Source organism: Panthera onca, chromosome C1 (genome assembly GCF_046562875.1).
Source record: "Panthera onca isolate mPanOnc1 chromosome C1, mPanOnc1 haplotype 2, whole genome shotgun sequence".
In the NCBI taxonomy this organism is placed as follows: Eukaryota; Metazoa; Chordata; class Mammalia; order Carnivora; family Felidae; genus Panthera; species Panthera onca.
The window spans coordinates 202112122-202134041 of NC_138346.1; the positions used below are offsets into that span (position 1 = coordinate 202112122).

Below are 21920 nucleotides of genomic sequence, written 5' to 3' on the forward strand. Positions count from 1 at the left end.
AAAAGCAATAGATGTATGTTGTTGATAGGCACGTAGAATCCAGCACTAGGTTGATTCAAAAACACTCTTGCTCCTTTTGTGTTCAAGGTGCTTTCATATGTGTTGTCTTATTCGGTCCTCTTGACACCCCCGTGGGGAGGTGGGTAGAGAGTCTGTATGGCAGTGCTGACTGCAGTGAACTGTTAGGTGGTGCTTATGTGAGCTGCTAGGAGGTTGCTGAGCCTTTCTCGGGATGTGGAACCCACAGTGCTTGCTGAGATGTGGGTGGGCAAGCTATCCCTGCATTCTTCCTTGGCTCTGTCGGAGAGTGAGATCCCTGCTGGATGATTGTGCGGCGTTCCAGCTCCCACCAGGACTGTCTGTGTTGCAGGTGCATCAGAGGGTAAGCGAGTGTGCACGGGTGTTGAAGATCCTGCAGGAGGTCACTGCCGGGCAGATTGTCCTCAACATCTTGCCTGGCGGGTTGGATCTGATGACTTTGAAGGTATGGCAGCCATTGGTATGACCCTGAGCACACATATTCATCAGGACTTTTTTGGTGACAAATAACAGAAACCTAACTCATTAGCTTAAACCGAAAGAGAATTTATTGACTCAAGTAAGTGGGAAGATCCAAGGCAGACAGGCTTCAGGCCAGTGTAGCTAGATCCAGGGTCTCAGACATTGTCATCAAAGCCCTGGCACTCTCTCTACCTTCTCCTGGCTCAGTTCCACTCCTGTGTGTGTGAGCTCCATTCTCACTGCACACCCCCCCCCCCCCCAATTAGACAAGAAAGATGTTGCTGGCAGCCTGAACCTGTGTTTTTTTTTAAGTTTGCTTATTTATTTTGAGAGAGAGAAAGCACAAGCAAGGAAGGGGCAGAGAGGGAGGACGACAGAGGATCTGAAGCAGGCTCTGCGCTGACAGTAGAAAGTCTGACACGGGGCTCAAACTCACGAACCACGAGATCATGACCTGAGCCGAAATCAGATGCTTAACCTACTGAGCCACCCAGGCGCCCCACCCCAAGCGCTTTTTCAATTCAGCTCCAGATTTAACAGGAAGAGAGATTCTGTTGCCTCCACTATTCTGGGAAGGCCGTGGCCCTGCTTGGGTTACTTGTCCCTTCTAGATCTATCACTGTACCAGAAGGACAGTTGTTAAGTGGGGCAGATAGATTGGCCTGCCTCGGTTCTACCCCCACTTCTGGGTCAGGGGAACCTGAGCACCAGGACTGGCAGCCCTACAGGGCCACACGGATAAGGAAGAGATGTTTCGGTCCCCAGAGGAAGGGCTGTCGAGCCACAAACAACCTGCGTCCACAGCAGGCTAATTCCTTCCCTCAAGGGGATCTCGGAAATCCTCCCAGGAGGATAGAAACTGTCTTGGCTATGGAATCTGCTGCCTATGAAGATACATTCCCAACCCCCCTATCTTTCCCACCTGATTTCAAAAATAGCTCAGGCTCTATTTAGACCACCAAGAAATCACACAAAAGCATGAAGAAAAAAATAGTTTTTTTACATTTTGATGTTTGTCCTTCCAGTTCTTTTATTTATCTATTTATTTACTTATTTATTTTGAGAGAGAGGGAGCCTACAAGCAGGGGGAGGGGCAGAGATAGAATCTTAAGCAGGCTGGTGCTCAGCACAGTCTCCATCTCACAACCCTAGGATCATGACCTGAGCTGAAATCAAGAGTCGGACACTCAACTCACTGAGCCACCCAGGTGCCCCAGGCTTTCTAGTTCTTTTAAAATGCATAACGTATACGTATACATTTTTAAAAGCAATAATGTTATCATTTAATACAAGCTTTTGTAAGGCCTTTTTTTTTTTTCACTTAGCAAAATAGTCTGAATGTTGTCTTATGCCAGTGAATATTTTCTAGGGCATGATTTTTAATAGCTGTGTAATATTCTATTGCATAAGTGAGAATGGTGTATGTATATATATATAAAAAATAACAATTACTGCCTTAAGAGTACTTACCGTGATGAGAGCCCTTCGCACAAACTTATGCGGGAAGTATTATCTCTTTACATAGAAAGAAACCAAGGATCAAAGAGACTAAGTATCTACCCAGGGTGACACAGCTAAGTAAGTGGTAGGCTCAGGCTTCAAACTGGGGCTTTTGGATCCCAAAGCCTGTGCTGTGTGCCCCAAAACCTTACTACAAAGTACCTTTTAGGGGCACCTGGGTGGCTCAGTCAGTTGAACATTCGACTCGATTTCAGCTCAGGTCGTGATCCCAAGGTCATGGGATTGAGCCCCACCTCGGACTCTGCACTGAGCATAGAGCCCTGCATGAGAGTCTCTCTCTCTCTCTCTCTCTCTCTTTCTCTCTCTCTCTCTCTCTCTTTCTCTCTCTCCCCTCCCCCACCCCTCTCCCCCCACCACTCTGGCTCTCTGTATAATAAAAATAAATGAAAAAGAAAATACCTCGTAAAGGCTCTAGTAGCGTCTTCCAGGGCAGAGTATCTGCCTGGATGCCCAGTTGGCAAGGCAGAGATCTGAAGCGCTTTACCAACTGTTTGATGTATGTCATCAACCCCCACTAGACAAGCAGGGTCCTGGGCACTGAAGTGAAGGGCTGCACGCCTGTGAGCCTAAGACCAACATTAGGCAGGCTGGAGTTTAGTTCGATTGTTGTATTTTGGAGAAATACAGAATAAGAAAAGCTAAGAACGTTTTCGTCTATCAGATTACAATCTGAAAATTGATTACTCACTCTTGTTGGCAAAACTGTGGGGAAGTAGAGGTTACAGATTGCCCCATGCAGGGCAGTTTGGCGATACTTATCAAAAGCACAAATGCACATATTATTTGACCCACCAGCGTCCACTTCTTGGAATTTATTCTATAGATACTTGTATCCGTGCAACATGATGTACGTACAAGGTTAATCATTCCACTGTTGTTTGTAATAGCGAAAGCTTGATAGTATCCTAAGTGTTCTCCAGTAAGGGAAGTGGTTTAATAGATTATGGAACAATGGATGTATTAGTTTTGGGAATGTTAATTGCTGTAACTTGTAAGTCCCAAATCTCAGCAGCTTAACACAATGGAAATTTAATTCTCTCCCACGTAAAGTCGAAAATGGGTGCTCCTATGCACAAGCTAACTCAGGGATCCAGGCTCCTTTCAGCTCATAGCTCTACCCTCTTCCACTTGTGAAACCCAACTCCACTGTGTGGAGTTGGAATTGGAAAGGGTGTAGAGGTTTGTATGAAACACTTTTTATGGGCCAAGCTTGGAAGTGGAGATACCGCTTTCGTGCTCATTCCGTCGGCTAGAACTCGGTCCCAAGGCCACATCCAACTGCTGGGCAATAGAGTCTAGCTGTCTGTCCAGGAAGAAGACAGATTTGGTGATCAGCCAACTGTCTATGCCATGGTGAAACTCATTGTAGCTGTAAAAAGGATAAGGAAGGTCTTTATGTACTAATATTATTATGTACAAAGGTAAGACACAATGCCGCTTGTATAAAAAGGGGGGGGGGGTAGTATAGAGTCACATTTACCTGTATGCATGTAAGTAAGCTCTGCAAAGACACTGAAGAAACTTACCCGTGTAGGGATAGGTGTTGGGCAGCTGTGGGAAAAGGGAACGTGGTACACAGGTGACTTTGCTATATACTCCTGATTTTAGGGATTTATAAATATATTAACCTATTTAAAAAAGCTAAAGTGGGGGCGCCTGGGTGGCTCAGTCGGTTGAGCGTCCGACTTGGCTCAGGTCACGATCTCGTGGTCCATGAGTTCGAGCCCCGCATCGGGCTCTGGGCTGATGGCCCAGAGCCTGGAGCCTGCTTCCGATTCTGTGTCTCCCTCTCTCTCTGCCCCTCCCCCGTTCATGCTGTGTCTCTCTCTGTCTCAAAAATAAATAAACGTTAAAAAAATTAAAAATAAATAAAAAATAAAAAAGCTAAAGTGGCCACCAGCCAAGTTGTTGGTCGGAAGGTACTGAGCAAGGGGGGAGAATTTGGATACAGAGCCTTGGGTTAGGAATTGGGGAGAGCAGGGGAGAGCATGGGAGCCGGGCAGAGGCTGGACAGCAAAGGCTAGAGAGATTTTCCGAGCCCCTTAGCAGGCAGCTGCAGTGGCTTTTTATATAACCAAGCCCTGCAGGGTTCTGTGGACAACCAGAAATAGATAACTTGCGGAGCATGTTCGAGCAACCAGACTCACTGCTAGAGAAACGTCAGGACAGATGCCCAGAGGAAGGAGAACCTGAGTCTGTTTCTGGATGAGCACGCCTCACTTCAGAGGAAAATGACAGGTGGCAGGAGCTTTCTGTTCTGTCCTCGGCTTGGTGCACGTGTCAGCCTGTTGGACTGGCTGTAAGGCAGGGGTCTAGAGGCCAGAGACAGTTCTTGTTCTTAACATGCTCTTACACTGATGGGTCAGCGTGGAATCACATCATTTATGTCCATTCATTTATGCATGTGTGTATATATATAACATATATATATTTTTTTAATGTTTATTTATTTTTGAGAGAGAGTGAGAGACAGAGCGTGAGCAGGGAAGGGGCAGAGAGAGAGGGAGACACAGAATCCGAAGCAGGCTCCAGGCTCTGAGCTGTCAGCACAGAGCCTGATGCGGGACCTGAACTCACAAACCACGAGATCATGACCTGAGCTGAGGTTGGATGCTTAACTGACTGAGCCACCCAGGCGCCCCTGTTGGTATATATTTGAATGTCTCCTCTGGTCCAGGTGTTACAGGCAGTATGATTACAAAAACAAAGGTGGAAAACATAGTTTTCAGAATTCCTGACTACAGAAAGCTGTTCAGCCTGGGGAATGCCTGACTGGCCGCTCTCCGGTGAGAAAGAGGTTCTTAACGTGCGGGTGGGAGCTCACCCACTGTACTGTGCTCCCACATCACTCTCACTCTTTGCCTCTTGCCTCTGAAGAATTCCCGGAAAAGCAACCCCTCGTTTCTGATTTGGCTCAGTTCTCTGCTTTCCTCAGGGCAGCATCAACATGAGCCGCGTGGCTGTGATGGGACATTCATTTGGTGGGGCCACGGCGATACTGGCTTTGGCCAAGGAGACCCAGTTTCGGTGAGTTTCCCAGCAATGCTTCTGTGAGCACACACCATTCATTCAGCGTGTGTTTGTCACACAAGAGTTATATACTAGGCACTGTTTTGGGGGCTAAGGGTTCAGTGGGTCTAAGATTTCATGGAATTATGTTATTGTGGGAGGAGATGGACTAATAAACAGTCAAGTCCCCAGTCCCCAAGTGTAGTGAAGCAAATAAGAGGCCGATATGCCAGAGTAATTGGAGGTTTTTTGGAGAAAGTGACATAAACCAAGACTTAACAAAGAAACTAACCATATAAAGGTCTAGGGGATCATTCTAGGAAGAGGGAACAGCTAATGCAAAGGCCCTGAGGTAGAAAGAAGCTTGCTGTGTCAGTGTGGGAGAGGCACAGTGAGTGAGGGGGAAGTGGCTCAAGATGTGATCAGAGAGATAAACAGGGGCTAGATCACAGGGCCTTTTGGCCACAGTGAGGGAGTTCGATTTTATTCCAGGTATGATGGGAAACCGTTGAAGGATTTTAAGCAGAAAAAAAATCTTTATTTATTTATTTACTTATTATTTTATTTTATTATTTATTTATGTATTAAACTAATTGCTACACTCCACATGGGGCTCAAACTCATGACCCCAAGATCAAGAGTCACATGCTCTTCCTGCTGAGCCAGCACCACCCCCCTCAACCCCGCCCCGAGAAAACTCTTATTTACACTTGTAAAGATCCCTCTGGCTACTGTGTGAAGAATGGACTGTAGCAGGACAAGACTGAAAACCAGGAGGCTAGTTAGAGGAAAGCTATTTCAGAGTCAAGGTCAGAGGTGATGGGTTTGCATTAGGACAGAGGTGGCAGGATGGAGAGATGTGAATTGAGTCAGGATATATTTTAGAATTTTCAGGACTTGGTGATGTATGAGGTGAAGGAAAGAGGAGTCAGGTTTTTCATTTTTGTATACATCATCTGAGTGGGAGATGAATGTCCTTCATTGATATGGAGAAGACCGGAGGAACTTTGGGGGTGGGGTGCTAATCTTGGGGCCTTAGTTTTGCCCCAGGTGACAGATTACTGCTTGCCACACTGGCCATGTCTTTGAGTTGTGGCATCGAGGAACCTTTTCCTGACCTCCCATGCCATGCATGCTGTGGGCTCACATAGCTCCTTGTGCCGTCAGGGCACTAAGCTGCATTTCGTTACCTTGTCTGTTCTGTCTCCCTTTCTAGACTGGGAGCTCCATGAGAGCAAGAACTGTGTCATTTATCTCTGTATCCACAGCACAGAGCTAAGCACATAGTAGGTACTCGGTGAATGTTGAATGAATGAAGTACCTTCTGAGTAACCCAGGTCAGCAACCTGAGTAGATCCAGGAGAAGGTCTGACCCTTGCTCTCAGTGAGTTTAAAATGTAGAAGAGTCTTTGGTGACAGGTAAAACTGATCTCTACCCAAGATCCTAACTGAAGTGTCTGGGCCCTGGTACCCCCTTCCTGGCTTTCTGAGCTTTTGTCCCCCTGAAGGGAAGAACCCTGCCCCTTCCCCCTCTACCCTAACTACTCTTGCCTGGGTTTCTGCATGGCTATTCCAAATGTCTGGTTCCATGACAGGTGTGCTGTGGCTCTGGATGCTTGGATGTTTCCTCTGGAACATGACTTTTACCCCAAGGCCCGAGGCCCTGTGTTCTTTATCAATGCTGAGAAATTCCAGACAGTGGAGAGTATCAACTTGATGAAGAAGATATGTGCTCAGCACGAGCAATCCAGGATCATAACTGTCCTGTGAGTAAGCCCCAGGGTCATGATCCCCAGTGTCCTCGCCATTTGCTACCTAGCTGTGGCTCTCTTAGTTTCTTCTACATTATCCATAAGTTCTACCCATTAATACAGCACCTGAGTACTTCCTGAAGTGCAAAGCCTTATTCATTCCTTTAGGATTTCCTATCTGTCCCTTTCCACTTAGCTCTATCTACAGCAATTCCTTTACTAGTTTATATGACTCGATGACAGGATTTACCTGTTGCTTTCTGGAACAGAAAGCACCTCTTTCCCCCGGAGAGGAAAAGTGTGGGTCGGGGTGGACTCCAGAGATCTCGAACCTCATTTGGGAATTTTACCGAGTCTTTTGAAGACTGTAAATGTACTAGCCCTTCGACGTTCAGGAGATAGGCCTCAGGAGACCTTGAATACCTAAATTCAGATACCTTCCACAAACCATCTATATTCTGCCCAAGAGAAACCACACTCTTCACTTCCATTGCTGGCACTATCAGATGGTTTTCTTTCAGGAGCCATTTTTCACAGAAAGAAAATTTTCTGAGTGACTTTGAGATACGTACCGTAGCTCGTAAGTGGCACACAGTTCAGGTGCAGGGCTGAAGGCTCACTGACAGATCTCTGACTTGCTTCCGCCCCGCACTCGAGCCTCACAGAGCCTAATAGCGCAGGCGTCAAGGATCCCACGTTCCGTCTTAGCAAGACGACAAGTAACTACGTGTCACGGGCCTTTGCAATCGCTCAGGTAGTTGAAACGCTAAGTCCGAAGCGCTCATGCTAGGAGTCTGCCACCCTTGCTCATCTTGGCGGGGCTGTCTCCCCGAGGGCCAGCCCTCCCTTTGGCTGTTGATCTCATGACAGCGTGACAGTTTCCCCAAGCCAGTCAGATTGAGGGTAATGGTGGGAAGGGAGGTGAGAGCAGTCGGGAAGGGGATGATTTAACTGTTGGCAGTGTATCACTTCTTAAACCGAGCGCTGGGTATCCATTATGTTTATTCGTTACACTTTTTCGTGTGCCTTAAGTAACACATTTTTTTTTTTTTTAAGTCAGTTTTTCTGCATGATATCAACCAAAGTTTGGCATTTAGGTTTTCTTCCCTCATTGAATTGATTAGGAAATTGAGTTGGGAGCAATAGCCCAAAATGAACCTACCGAGAACTTTTCACCTTCGAATTAAATGTATTTGATATCAAAGAACTTAAATTCTAATCCAGAAACCCTCTTTTATAAGCATTTGTCCTCACTTGTCTGATTACTTAAATGAAGACAGGGGATTCCTTTTCCTGTTTACTTTGTGGTACATTTCTGAAGAAAGAGGAGCTGCCATGTTTTGTGAATGTTCAGGAGTCACGTGAAAGCCATGGTGTGGTGGTTTGTCATGACATAGGAATGGCCGGTGTGGCAGACCTTGCTTCCTTACCCCTGCGCCTGCCCGCTCCAGCTAACTCCACCCTTCCCTGCACCGTCAGACGTTGTGTTCTAGGGGCCGAGGCAGCTTTGAAGCCAGGCACCCCTGTGTTCAAATCCTAACCCTGTCCCTTGCTAGCCGTGTGACCTCAGGCAGTTCCTTTCCTCGGATTCCGTCAAAGGGGAAATGCTTCCCTTACGAGACTCATGTGAAAATTGAGATAATGCACATAAAAAAGCTCACACATGGTGAATGCTTAACAAATACTAGTATGCCTTAACCTCCAGACCCATCCCGGTTACTTGTTCCTCTTTTCCTCTAGTGGTTCTGTTCATCGGAGTCAAACTGACTTTGCCTTTGTGGCTGGTAACTGGATTGGTAAATTCTTCTCCACTCAAACCCGTGGGAGCTTGGACCCCTATGAAGGTCAAGAGATTATGGTGAGGGCCATGTTGGCCTTCCTGCAGAAGCACCTTGGTAAGGAGAGAACTGGGGTTTATGGGGAAGCCATGGGGTCCCTTAGATTTCCCTGCACAGTGGTCTATACCGACATATCCCACATCAGGACGATTTATGGCACAAGGAAAACCTGAGCGAAGGAGAGAGTTACGTAGAATTACAGAAAGAACACTTAGCTGAAAGTTCGGAGACCCTGACTCTGTCTCTTACTACCTGAATGAACTTGGCTTCATCATTGAACTCCTGAGCCTTGGTTTCCTCACTGTAAATCGAACATTCACCTCTCTCTACTCCATTACTTGGGTCCTAACTCATTATCACTCACCTCATGTGGATTGTGGAGGTTATAATGATAAATGGGCTAAATTCGTGGAAGTGCTTTAAACGAAACAAAGCACGGAAGGCCTGTGACCAGTGTCATACATCACAGACCAGCTAAATGGCAAGGCCTGTAGAAGTCATCGGTCCATCCTCCCACCCAGAGGAGATGGCCCCTTCCCTGCCACGTGGAGAGTGTGCTTCTCTGAGGGTCAGCCCTCTCTGCCTCTCCATTTTAAGACTGATACCCTAGTTAGGCTTGTTTTGGTTACAAGGACTAGATACTGACTCAGTTACCTCAAGAAGAAAAGGGGAGTTTATTGATGAAAGTACACCCAGCCAGGTGGGAAGCAAAAAGTTACAGGAACCCAAGTAGGACTGGCCTCTCTCTCTCTCTCATCTCTCTCATGGGCTTAGCCTCATTTCCTCTCATGACATCTCTCTTTCTCTTGGCTCCGGTCTGTGTTTTGCTTATACTCTACTCTAGTTTTTCTCTTGCCAATAGCCTCTGCTTGTTCAGTTGCTGGTCCCTCATAGCTCCAGTCAGCTCGAACCACTCATGGCTCGGTCTTTGTTCCTTGCGGCCCCCTCCCATCTTTGGCTCCCGCTGCTCGCTGCCATGTTTCCTCGAGTTTCCCAGACCGGATTCCCAAGAGAGACAGCTTGATTCTACCAGCTCATCTTTACCTAGCAACGCATCGTAGGCCACTGTCCAGCTTAGGCCCAGAGCTCTGGATCAGATGTCCTTCTCTGATCCACCAACTGTTGTGCTAGCACAGTGCCCTTCAGAAGGGAGCCAGGCTGGCCTGGGTTTCCAAGGTTCCGCCTCACCCCAGCCTAAGACCAAAATGTCCTACTTTGTGACTCCTCCCACTTGCCCTGATCATCCCCTCAAGGGCTACCCAGAGGGGCCCCCGACCCCTTGCACATGGCAGGTCTTCAGATACTTTAAGTCCCCTATGGTGTCCTCTCTGAGTTTCCTGGTCAGTAAGCTGAATGTCCCCGGTACCTGCGCCTGTTCCCCGTGCAGCTCCCCGTGTGGCCATTATTATCCCCTTCGGATGCACTGTTTGTCACCACACCTGGGTGGTGCCCCGACTTGAGCAGCCGGTTGCGGTACAGCAGCACCGTCACCTCTGTGCTCTGGACACTAGACTTCTAGTTGCGTGGCCTGAGCCCATTCACAGTTCCAACCGTTGCCTAACAAATTCGGCTTGGATTGAGTTTGCTTTTAAGACACATCTGTTCTGTTACGAGTTTATTGACTTTTTGAACCTCCGTTTGCATTTCGAAATTTATGCCTGTTCATTTTCTCTTGCTCATTGTGTGAGCCATTATGCCTGCCTGGGTTTAGAGACTTCCAGGGTTAATAGAGACCTTGGAGCACCACCTGTCACCTCCTAGGAGAAGAATGAATCCATGACTCTAGTCTTTCATGGAGACTGACTACATGGTCCTCAGTCCACTTTCCCCATTTCCTACTGGCACCATGTCATTAGGTAAGAGCTAAATATGACAGGGGAGCCTACCATGGCGTGATTGGTATTTCCGCCTTTAATACCAATGTCTGTTGAGCTAAGGTACTTATTACGGAGACCACCAGAAGAGGAGACGGAAGGGAGGCAAGCCCTACACTGAAGGGAGATTACTCAGGATTTGCATTATGCCAGGCTTTCCACTGAATACTATAGATTCAGTATGAGGTATAATCCTGAAGATGACCCTCTCCGGCAGGTACTTTTATTATTAACTCCATTTTATAGATGAAGATAGGAAGCTTAGAAAATTTAAGTAATTTGTCCAAGGTTATCTGGTTATTGAGTGGCAAGGCCAGAATGCAGCCCAACTTGTCTGATTCCCAAGCCCATGTACTTAGTTGATGCACTGTTCTGCCAGTGACTGATGCCCACGATATATGCGCTCAGTCTTGAGGAGACACAGAGGGCAGGCGCCTGGCTGATGGAAGGGAACAGACAGCCGAGGAAGGAGCCTCCCTAGACAAAGTGATGCTTGTCTTGAATCTTTTTTTTTTTTAATTTTTAAAAATGTTCTTACTTGTTTTTGAGAGAGAGACACACACACACAGAGCACGAGTGGGGGAAGGGCAGAGAGAGAGGGAGACACGGAATCTGAAGCAGGCTGCAGGGTCCGAGCTATCAGCACAGAGCCTGATACGGGGCTCAAAGTCACAAACCACAAGATCATGACCTGAGTCGGAGTCAGAGGCTTAACTGACAGAGCCACCCAAGCACCCCTGCTTGTCTTTAATCTTAACCGATGAGTACAATTCTCCAGGCAAGAAAGGGGCAAGGATCTTCTAAACAGAAGGCGCAGACGCTTGTATGGTCAGTTTTGAGAAACTGTGTTTAGAGTATCTGGCTCTCGGGGGCACCTGGGTGGCTCAGTCGGTTGAGTGTCCGACTTCGACTCGGGTCATGATCTCACGGCTTGTGAGTTCAATCCCCACGTCAGCCTCTGTGCTGACAGCTCGGAGCCTGGAGCCTGCTTCGGATTCTGTGTCTCCCTCTTTCTCTGCCCCTCCCCCGCTCACACTCTGTCTCTCTCTCTCTCAAAAATAAACATTAAAAAAAAAAAAAAAAGTATCTGGCACTCGGGATAGTGAGTTGGTGGAACATACAGGCAGAGAAGTGGGCAGAAGCCAGAGGAGAAGCCATGTACTTGCTGAAATGAGAGTGGATTTTATTCCCATGGCCGGGGACTGTCATGATCAGACTTGTGTGTGCGAGCTGGCTGCATCATGGAGGACGGGCGATGGGCCTGTCTGAAGCTCTGGCATAAGCAGACGAGAAGAGATGACACAGGGTCCGAAAACACAAAGGCTCTCACTTGGAACAATTAGCTTTGCAGCGGGAGAAAAGCATTTTGGTGGCCACACAATACATTGGCACACGGGAAACTAAGCTGAGTTGCAGTGAGCTGACCCTCTTCTGGCTCCTACAAAATACCTCTGGGAGGGCATATGCCACTGATCCGGGGATATTCTTTCTCTTTGTTAAAAAGATTGGTGCTTCTGGGGCACCTGGGTGGCTCAGTCATTTGAAGGTCTGACTCCCAATTTCGACTTGGGTCATGATCTCACGCTGACAGTGTGGAGCCTACTTGGGATTCTCTCTCTCTCTCTCTCTCTCTCTCTCTCTCTCTCTCTCTCTGTCTGTCTCTCTTTCTCTCTCGCAAGATAAATAAATAAACTTGGGGCGCCTGGGCGGCTCAGTCGGTTAAGCGTCCGACTTCGGCTCAGGTCATGATCTCATGGTTTGTGAGTTCGAGCCCCACGTCAGGCTCTGTGCTGATAGCTTGGAGCCTGGAGCCTGCTTCGGGTTCTGTGTCTCCCTCTGTCTCTGCCCCTCCCCTGCTCATGCTCGCTCTGTTTCTCAAAAATAAACATTAAAGAAAATTTTAAAAATAATAATAAATAAACTTTTAGGAAGATTGGTGCTCCTTTCCAGTGAACTACAGGTAGCTTCTGTCTCCACCTAGTGCTCCTCTCTACCGCTCTCCCAGAAGACTATTTCACATCTTCTCCTTTGCGAACCTCTGACACCCTCCCCTACCCTGTCTCTCAGCTGATTAACTTCGCCTCCCACCTCACTGAGAAAATGGAAGTAGTCAGGACTTCCTCGAAATCCCAGCACCTCGTCTACCCACCTTCATGCCTATGCTCAGCTCTGCGGCCGGTTCCTAGAGATTCCCAGTCAGTTGTCTAAGGCCACCCCTCCACTCACGTACCAGATTCCCTCCTTTTCCATATGCCGGCAGTTTTTTCCTCTTTATCTTCCATCATCAGTTTTTCCCTCTCTTGCTTCATTTCACCCTGAAATTTCTCTTTAAAGATACCTCTCTGGGAGGTGCCTGGGTGGCTCAGTCGGTTGAGCTGCGAGTCTTGATGTCACCTCAGGTCATGATCCCAAGGTCGTGGGATCGAGCCCTGAGTCAGGCTTTGCCCTGAGCATGGAGCCTGCTTAAGATTTTCTCTCTCTCTCTTCTACCCTCTCTCTCCCTCTGCCCCACTTGTGCTCTCTTTCTCTTTAAAAACTAAAAAAAAGGGGCGCCTGGGTGGCTCAGTTGGTTAAGCAGCCGACTTCAGTCAGGTCATGATCTCACGGTCCGTGAGTTCGAGCCCCGTGTCGGACTCTGTGCTGACAGCTCAGAGCCTGGAGCCTGTTTCAGATTCTGTGTCTCCATCTCTCTCTGACCTTCCCCCATTCATGCTCTGTCTCTCTCTGTCTCAAAAATGAATAAACATTAAAAAAAATTAAAAAAAAAAAAAGAAAAAAAGAAAAACTAAAAAAAAAAAAAAATTAAAGATCTCTCTTTTGACCCCACTTTCTCCCCTGTCTTCACCCCTTTTCCCTGTTCCTCCTAACAGCAAAACTCCTCAAAGAAGAATGTCCGTCTTCGCTTTCTCTAGTTCTTGTATTCGCATTCTCTCTTTCTTATGTATTTATTTAGTTTAAAACATTTTTTGTTTATTTATTTTGAGAGAGAGAGAGAGAATGGGGGAGGGGCAGGGAGAGGGGGAGACACAGAATCCAAAGCAGGCTGCAGGCCCCGAGCTGTCAGCACAGAGCCCGACGTGGGGCTCAAACCCACGAACCGTGAGATCATGACCTGAGCCGAAGTCGGCTGCTCAACCGACTGAGCCACCCAGGCGCCCCTCGCATTCTCTCTTGAACCCATTCCAGTCAGGCTTTTGCATCCCAGTTCCCCATGAAAACTGCTTTTGTCAGTGTGGCCAGTGACCCTCACAGCCTTCCATCCGGTGGTGAACTCCATTCCTCGTCCCCTGGCATGCTCAGCACCTCCTGACAGAGTCGGGGACGCCCACCTCTGTGAACCCTGGAGTTTGCTGCCAGGACACCCCACGGTGGGTTTTTCCCCTGCCTCGATGTCTGTTCCTCTTCAGTCTACTTTGCTGCTTCCAGGGCTCAGGGCTTGGACTTCTTCTCTACCTGTGTCCCCTGATGTCATCCAGTCTTGCGGCTTTAAGCGCCATCTTCATGCTGGCAAGTCCCACCTTTCTGTCGCCCGTTTAATCTCTTCCATGAATGTCGCCATTTGTCTAAACCCACCACTCAACGTTTCTACTCTCTCGCCAGCCAAACCTGATTTCGGCTGCGGTCTTGCCCTTTGAGTTACTCAAGCTGTAGTCCTCACTCTTGTCTCTGCTCTCACATCCCCCTTTCCAATCTTTCAAGAATCCCCTTGGCTCTGCCTTCAAATTACATATGGAATCTCGTCACTGGTCCTCACCCCCACGACCGCCATCCTGTCCAAGTCGTCTCTCACTGAAATCACTGTGAGAGTTTCCTGAGTGGCCTCCCTACTGCCACCCTTTCTCCCCACACGGTCTTAATCGAACAGCCAGAGTGATCCTGATAGAAAGTAAGTCAGATCTTTCACACCCCTGTTCAGAATCCTCCAATGGCTCCCCATTTCTCTGAGGGTCAAAAGCCAACATCCAGCATCCTGCTGGGCCCATGTGATGTGGCCCTCTGGTCCCTCCTGACCCCCTCTGCTGCTCTTCCTCAGGCCTCCTTCCGTGCTGCTGCAAAAGCCTCCCGCACTCCAGGCACTCACCCACTTCAGGGCCTGTGCACTGCCATTCCCTCTGCCTGGAATGGAACACTGTTCCCGTATAGTCTCGTGGCTTCTTCCCACCTCCTTTAAGTCTCTGTGCAAATCTCACCTCAGTGAGGCCCACCTTGACCACCCTTTTTATTTTTAATTTAATTTAAAAATTTTTAAGTTTATTTATTTAAGTAATCTCTACACCCAGCGTAGGGCTAGAACTCACAACCCTGAGGTCAAAAGTCACATTCTTCCATCCAAGCCAGCCAGGTGCCGCTGACCACCCTTTTTAAAACATTGTCCCTTCCCTGCCTCCCCTTGCCCCATCCCCCAGCCACCACCACTGCTTCTCTTATCTCGCTCTATTTTGTTTCCCATAGTATTTATCACCGCTTCCCATCCTATGTAATTTCTTGTGTTTATTGTTATACCTACTAGATTACGAGCTCTGTGAGGATAAGGATTTCTATTTGTGTGTGGATGTATTTTTAGCACCAAGAACAGATTGGCACATCATGGGTGTGCTCGATGTTTTTTGAGTTAACAAATCTGTAACACTTACTTGTTGAGGACCTGGTCCATGCCAGGTCCTTGGCAGGGTGCTGGGGATCCAAAGATGAAGGAGAGTGGTCCCTGCCTTCTGCCCCAGCTTTTGTTTGTTTTGAACAAAAGCACAGTGAGTGCCTGTTCGGCTGTGCCCCACTCCCTCAGCCTGAGGCCTTGGATCCTTTGTGACTGTTGCTGCTGTGTATTTAGACCCATCTGCCGGGGCGCCTGGGTGGCTCAGTCGGTTGAGCGTGTGACTTCGGCTCAGGTCATGATCTCATGGTCAGTGAGTTCAAGCCCTGCATCGGGCTCTGTGCTGACAGCTCAGAGCGAGGAGCCTGCTTCAGTTTCTGTGTCTCCCTCTCTCTGTGCTCCTCCCCCACTCGTGCTGTGTCTCTCAGAAATGAATAAACGTTAAAAAAAAAAAAAAACTTAGACCCATCTGCCCACGATCCCGGGGCCCTCTCGTGAATCATATCCAGTTGTGCTGCCTCACGATATTGCCGTCCTGTTCTCTCCTGCCCTGCATCGAGGTGGCCCTGAATTTGCACCCACGGGCTAGCATGCAGAAGACTTCTTCCTGTTCAGCAGCTTTCCTGAGCTCGGAAATAGGCTTTCCGTTTTCTCACCCTTTCTGACCCAGGCGTGAATCCTGCCTCTACCACTTATCAGCTGTAAGGACCTTGGGTGAATCGGGTAGCTTCTGTGAGCCTCAGTTTCCTCAACTGTAAAATAGGGCTAACATAGTACTTAACTCATAGGGATATTGTGAAAAAGAAACAGTGCATGTTTGGCACAGTCTGTAGAATGAATTATCCTTCAGTAAATGCTGCCTTCTGTTACTAATTATTATCATTACTGAGTTGTTATGGGTTAAGCAAGTCGTTTATGAAGCACGTGTATAAAAGCATTGAACGAAGCACAGTTATACTGCGGTCACCATCACAGCCACTGTAATCAGTCCTTTTGGTATCCCCGGTGCTCCTCTCAAGGCTGACCCGCTAAATCCATGGTAGCTACTCTTTGATCTAAACTGGCAAAGATTGACTTGACCGTCCTGTTTTTTTCCCCATTCAGACCTGAAAGAGGACTATGACCAGTGGAACAGCCTCATTGAAGGCATTGGACCGTCGCTCATCCCAGGGGCCCCACACCATCTGTCCAGCCTGTAGGCACAGCTGGCCATTTGTGAAAGGTCACTGAGCTGAGTTCCCATGCGGGGCCTGCCCAGGGACACCCGTAGCCTCCTATCGAGAAGTGGCTGATGGTGACCCTTCTTCGCAGATTAAGAGGATGAAATCACACTGCTGATTAGATAACTGGGTACTTTGATCTTGGACTTGTTGATCTCAAACTCATGCTGGGGTGTGGATCACTTACTGATTGGCAAACTGACTTTCTGGGAACTGAACCCTGATGGTGTGGGGAACAAGCAGTGGGGTAGAGTTGGTGGGGGGGGGGGGGGGGTGCTTCCAGCCCCAAGCTCTATTAACCCAGTGGCCTACTCCCTCACCTCGGGCCAGTGTGGCTTCTGCAGTGGAAGGAAGGAAGCCGAAGGATGGAGTGAAATTTCCACCTTCAGGACCTCTAGCCCAGCCTCGCACTGTCTCCTCCCACCTCTCCGCCTTCTCCCTCTCCAGGGCCACTTGGTAAGTTCTGATCACTTTAGGTAACTTCCTAGGATAGAGACCACTGTTTTCTGTTTATTTTCAAGCCTTCTTGTTGCATGAAACATCAGGACTCAGACTTGTGAGCCCACGGAGGAGGACAGAAGCATTGTCCTCACAGCATAGGGAGGGAAGCAGAGTCCACACTGGTATCGCAGAAGTTTCTGGATGTCATGGACTTTTGCTAAAAATGTATCTTGACAAGAATCAACACAAGTTGGTTGAGATGGAAAAGATAGATTAACACCATTAAGTGGCCTTTTGAACAGGCCCTTGCCACAAGAGGGAGGTAGTTTGTTGGTTAGAATTCAGGCAACCACCCCTGGAGAGGTCTAGGGACTCTTTGGTCTTGCCCCTTACGTCAGATACCATGAGCCTCCAACTTGCCTGGAATCAGGGTGCTATAGTCTGTTTTCTGGCTCTGAGGCCCTAGCCTCAAATGTAAGTCAAGATATAGACTGAATTTCCATTCTGTTCCATTTATAATATGAATGATATTAATACTCATGTTTGCCTAATGATATGTTGGAATATTTTCTTTATTTAATCTGCATTAGAGCAAGATGGTGAGCCATCTGGAAGTAACTTTTCCTTCTGTCTTTCTTTGTTCACTTACCACTTATGCCCATGTGGAAAAAAACTTTAAAAGGAAAGGAAATCTTCCTGGGGATCGAATTCAAAGTTGTCTGGGAACATCAACCTGAAACCCTCCTCTCCACTACTCTAGACTTCATACCTCAGCCCAGGTAGTAGGGGACCCCAGATGAGGCAGGAGCAAAGGGGAAATGCATCTACACAGTAGGTCCAAGGTCAGTGCCACCAAAGCAAGCTGGGACCATGTCTTCCATCTTGTGACAGCTCTTCTCTCTAAGATGTGAAGCGTCAGCTCCCCTGAGGCTGTGGACCTTGGGAGGATCTATGAATTCCAGTGAGACAGAGCATAAGGAGACTATCATTTAAGTGCTGGGCTCTAGAATTCTGTATCCTGGTTTTGAGTCCTGACTCTACCACCACTGAGTAAATTTGAGCAAATTATGTTCTCTTTCCATTCTTAGTTCCTGAATTTCTAAAATGGGGATCTGCATCATGAATTGTTAAGAGGATTAAGTGTAAAGATGAGCGACCCAAGGCTTATTTAAAAGTATGTTTCTGGGGCACTGGGTGGCTCAGTTGATTAAGCGTCCGACTCTTAATTTCCGCTCAGGTCATGATGTCACGGTTCTTGAGTTTGAGCCCCATGTAGGGCTCTGCGCTGACAGCATGGAGCCTGCTTGGGGTTCTCTCTCTCCCTTTGCCCCTCTCCCCTGCTCTCCCTCAATCTCTTTCTCAAGAGTAAATAAACATTTAAAAGTAAATAAATAAAAGTATGATTCCTACTTTCCGAATATGTGAGATTTTTGTAGTTATCTTCTAGCTGTTGTTTTCTGGCTTAATTGCTTTGTGGTCAGAGAAAATAACCCATATGGTGTTCATCCTTCAGGATTTGTGGAAACTTGCTTTTTGGCCCAGTATAAGGTCAGTTTTGTAATTTAAATGATTTAAAAGACTATATATAAGAAGTTTTGGCTTGCTTTTTTACTCAACCACACATTATGGACTTCCTTCTAGGAGAATGCATGCAGATATTTAATAGAGCCTTCCAACCCCCGCATGGGGACCAGAGCCCCTCCGCACTCGCAGAACCAGTATCTACTGGTTCTTGAGCCTGGGGCTGGTTCTGCAGATGCTGAGGGGCCAGTTCTGGCAGCATGAGCACATGAGACCCAACTGCTACCTTAGGCAAATAAAGAATGCAGATATATTTTGTAGAGAAGGTTCTCAGAAATTGGATCTATTTCCTCCACTCAGTTCATGTTCTGGTAATGACTCATTTATCCAGCAACGTTGGAGTAGGTGAATTTTTATATAATTGAAAATTATCCTGTAAGCTACAGAATATAATATTGACTTTTTTTTTTTTTTTTAAGTAATCTCTACATCCAACACGGGGCTTGAACTCACAACCCCAAGATCAAGAGTTGTGTGCTCTACTGACTGAGGCAGCCAGGCATCCCTAATACTGACTATTTTGAATTATCAATCTACCAAAAAGATAATGCAGTTACTTGTTAATGTGAACCGATCTCATTTAACTTTTTAGGATGTTTCTATTAAGATAAACCAGATTATATGGTAGTAACAAGCAACCCCAAACAGCAACAAAAGTTTATTTCTTGCCCATGTTCTTGTTCTCTGTTGGTTGGCTAGAAACTCTGCCTTGTGTCTTTTTTACCCTCATAAGACACAGAGGATCTATGAATTCCAGTGAGACAGAGCATAAGGAGAATATCATTTCAGTGCTGGGCTCTAGAATTCTGTATCCTGGTTTGGGTACAGTGGGGACAGTGGAGCTGCCACTGTCTGAAAGCGTCCTTTGCTGGTTGCCATGGGCACCCATTAGCTCTTGAAGCTTCTGCCCAGAAGTGCCACTCACTATTTCCATTCACGTTTCATTAGCCAAAACTAGTAATCCGCCCATACCTAACATCCCATACCACACCCAGAGAGCCGACCTATCTGTGACCAGGTCTAATGTGTGAGCAGTGGCACACCCTTATCTGTAAAGATGTGGATAGCTGTTTGCACCTATCCTGTGTGGTCCCCAGCAGCTGTCCTCCTCGTTCTTTTGGTTGCTTTTCAGAGTTTGTGTTTGTCTCCCTTGCAGTCAGACTGCCAGCCATCACTCTTCGTTGCCTTTCTTGCGCCAACCCCTCTTCACTTGAGATTTGTGACTTGTGGTCAGCCACATTATTTACAACTGTCTAAAGTAAAACTAGGTAGTCCCAGAGGGCTTTAGAGACTTCTGCAGTCAAAACGCACTGCCTTTAGCCCTTGGACTTTATAATCCTTCCTTTGACTGCCCAGAAGGGATATCACAAGGCCTTTGGTCTTTTGTCCTGGTTTTTTGTTAGCTCCCAGGGTATCAAAAGACACCAGATAGGGGCGCCTGGGTGGCGCAGTCGGTTAAGCGTCCGACTTCAGCCAGGTCACGATCTCGCGGTCCGTGAGTTCGAGCCCCGCGTCAGGCTCTGGGCTGATGGCTCGGAGCCTGGAGCCTGTTTCCGATTCTGTGTCTCCCTCTCTCTCTGCCCTTCCCCCGTTCATGCTCTGTCTCTCTCTGTCCCAAAAATAAATAAAAAACGTTGAAAAAAAAAAACTATTCAAAAGACACCAGATAAATGGCCTTTAGAGAAGAAAGATGATCCGGCATATTATTTGGCACTTGCTGGTAAATTACATGCTAGCGAATCCTTTCCAAAAGCAAAGATGTCTCAGATTTCTCTTGTGTCTTGTTTCCCATCCCATTATTCAACTACACCCATGGAAGCCTCCTAGTGGTGTTTTGTGAAGTCTCTGTGCAGGGCATGGCGCATCAGAAGGAGGGAAGGGTAGTAAGCACAGACTGGAATGAGAGTCCTCATCCCTCCCGCTTCCTGGTCTTGTCAGGCTGAGGCTGGTCGGGCTCTTGCTGTGCCCGCAGCACAGCCCCCAGGTACATTTCTAGTATACGTCCTGACGTGCTGTCTACTTGCTCATCCTCAAGAGGACTACTAGGCTCTTGAAATGTCAGTCGATGAACTCCAACTCCAGTGTTGGCCTTGTGTGGGACTACATCTGCTCCCCTTTTCTTCTGGGACACCACTTACCCCTGGGCCTGCAAACTGACAGAGGGAGGGACAGAAGAAGCCATACTCTGTACTCAGGACCCATCCTCCTTAAGAAGCTTACTTTCTGTCCCGTCACAACCACACACAGATACCAAGTGTCCCTGCCCATTGCCGCGTAGCCAAGTAGCAGTGATGAGGTTCATCATCACAGCCTGGGTTAACGGGCCCTTCCTGTGAATCTAAGACTATGTTCAGGGCTTTACATGCGTCATCTCTCACTTCTCACAGTAACCCCCTGAGGTGAGGGGCTATTGGCCTCATTTCATGTATGAGGAAACAAGAGCCTTAGAGAAGTGACTCGATCAGCAATCACAGCAAGAACTTGGCAAAGCTGGGATTTGGGCGTCAAAAGCCAAGCTCCTAATCACTGAGCCATACTGCCAGATACACATACTCAATTTTGCACCTGCTTCTGTCTTTTTAAACTGTCAGGGTATGAAGAATGCAATTTCATGAGAAATTGAATCAAAAATAATGAAACTCCACGGGGCACCTGGCTGGCTCAGTCGGTGGGGCATAGGACTCTTGATCTTGGGGTTTTGAGTTCAAGCCCCATGCTGGGTGTAGAGATTACTTAAAAATAAAATCTTGGGATGCCTGGGTGCCTCAGTCAGTTAAGTGTCTGGCTCTTGATTTTGGCTCAGGTCATGATCTCACAGTTCGTGGGTTTGAGCCCCAATTGTGTTCTGTGCTGACCGTGTGGAGACTGCTTGGGATTCTCTGTCTCCCTCTCTCTCTCTCTCTGATAAATAAATAAATGAATAAATAAATAAATAAATAAATAAATAAATAAAATTTTAAAAATCTTGGGGAAAAAAACCCAAACTCAAAAAAAAAAAAAGTCAAACTCCAGCAATTTCGATATGACATGTATTTAGATTCCATGACATCCTCAGCATTATTTATTGAGAAATGGGTTGGGGGAGAGAAATGCCCTTCACCGAGGACTGTGGGTGGGTCGGGTGCTCAGTTAGTTTGATTTATGAGGAAAGCAGTTCAGGTGTTAAGAAGATGGTCTTTGAAATCAGACACCCCCAACCCCAGTTGCCCTGTGACCTCATGCTGTTTATTCGGTGAACTTTGTTTTCCTTCTATGTGTGCATGTTTGCAAAATGAGAATGCTACTAGTATTTACCTCTTGGAGTTGTGGTGATAATTAAATGAAGTTCATGCACGTAAAGCGCTTAGCCCGGTATCTATGCGAGGGCTTAGTGAACATGACCTATGACTGGCATTGTTTTCCTTGCTCCTCCTCATGTGTCTGTGAGGTCAGGTATCATTTGCCCTTCGCTGAGTGGACCCCAGTGGTCCTGGTCTAAGTTCTTACGCCAGCCTGTCCGGTTCCCCAGGCCCCTCCCTCGCAAGAAGCCTGCTCCCTGCCACCCAGCTGCCTCCACCATGTGGGATGGATCCACTGGATGAAGAGACAGTTCC

General features: G+C 47.4%; 1 protein-coding gene across 2 annotated transcripts in view; it reads left to right on the forward strand.

Moving 5' to 3' along the window:
• The window catches only part of PAFAH2 (platelet activating factor acetylhydrolase 2), a 34266-nt gene extending 15930 nt beyond the window's left edge, over positions 1-18336 (forward strand). The window contains exons 7-11 of one of the 2 annotated variants that reach the window (XM_060622424.3): positions 371-484; positions 4958-5049; positions 6627-6797; positions 8523-8677; positions 16190-18336. In XM_060622424.3, coding sequence (XP_060478407.1) covers positions 371-484; positions 4958-5049; positions 6627-6797; positions 8523-8677; positions 16190-16284 — 627 coding nt within the window. In that variant the 3' untranslated portion in view covers positions 16285-18336. The remainder of the gene's footprint in view (positions 1-370; positions 485-4957; positions 5050-6626; positions 6798-8522; positions 8678-16189) is intronic. The other variant, XM_060622425.3, reaches the window with a different exon arrangement.
• The last annotated feature ends 3584 nt before the right edge of the window (positions 18337-21920 follow it).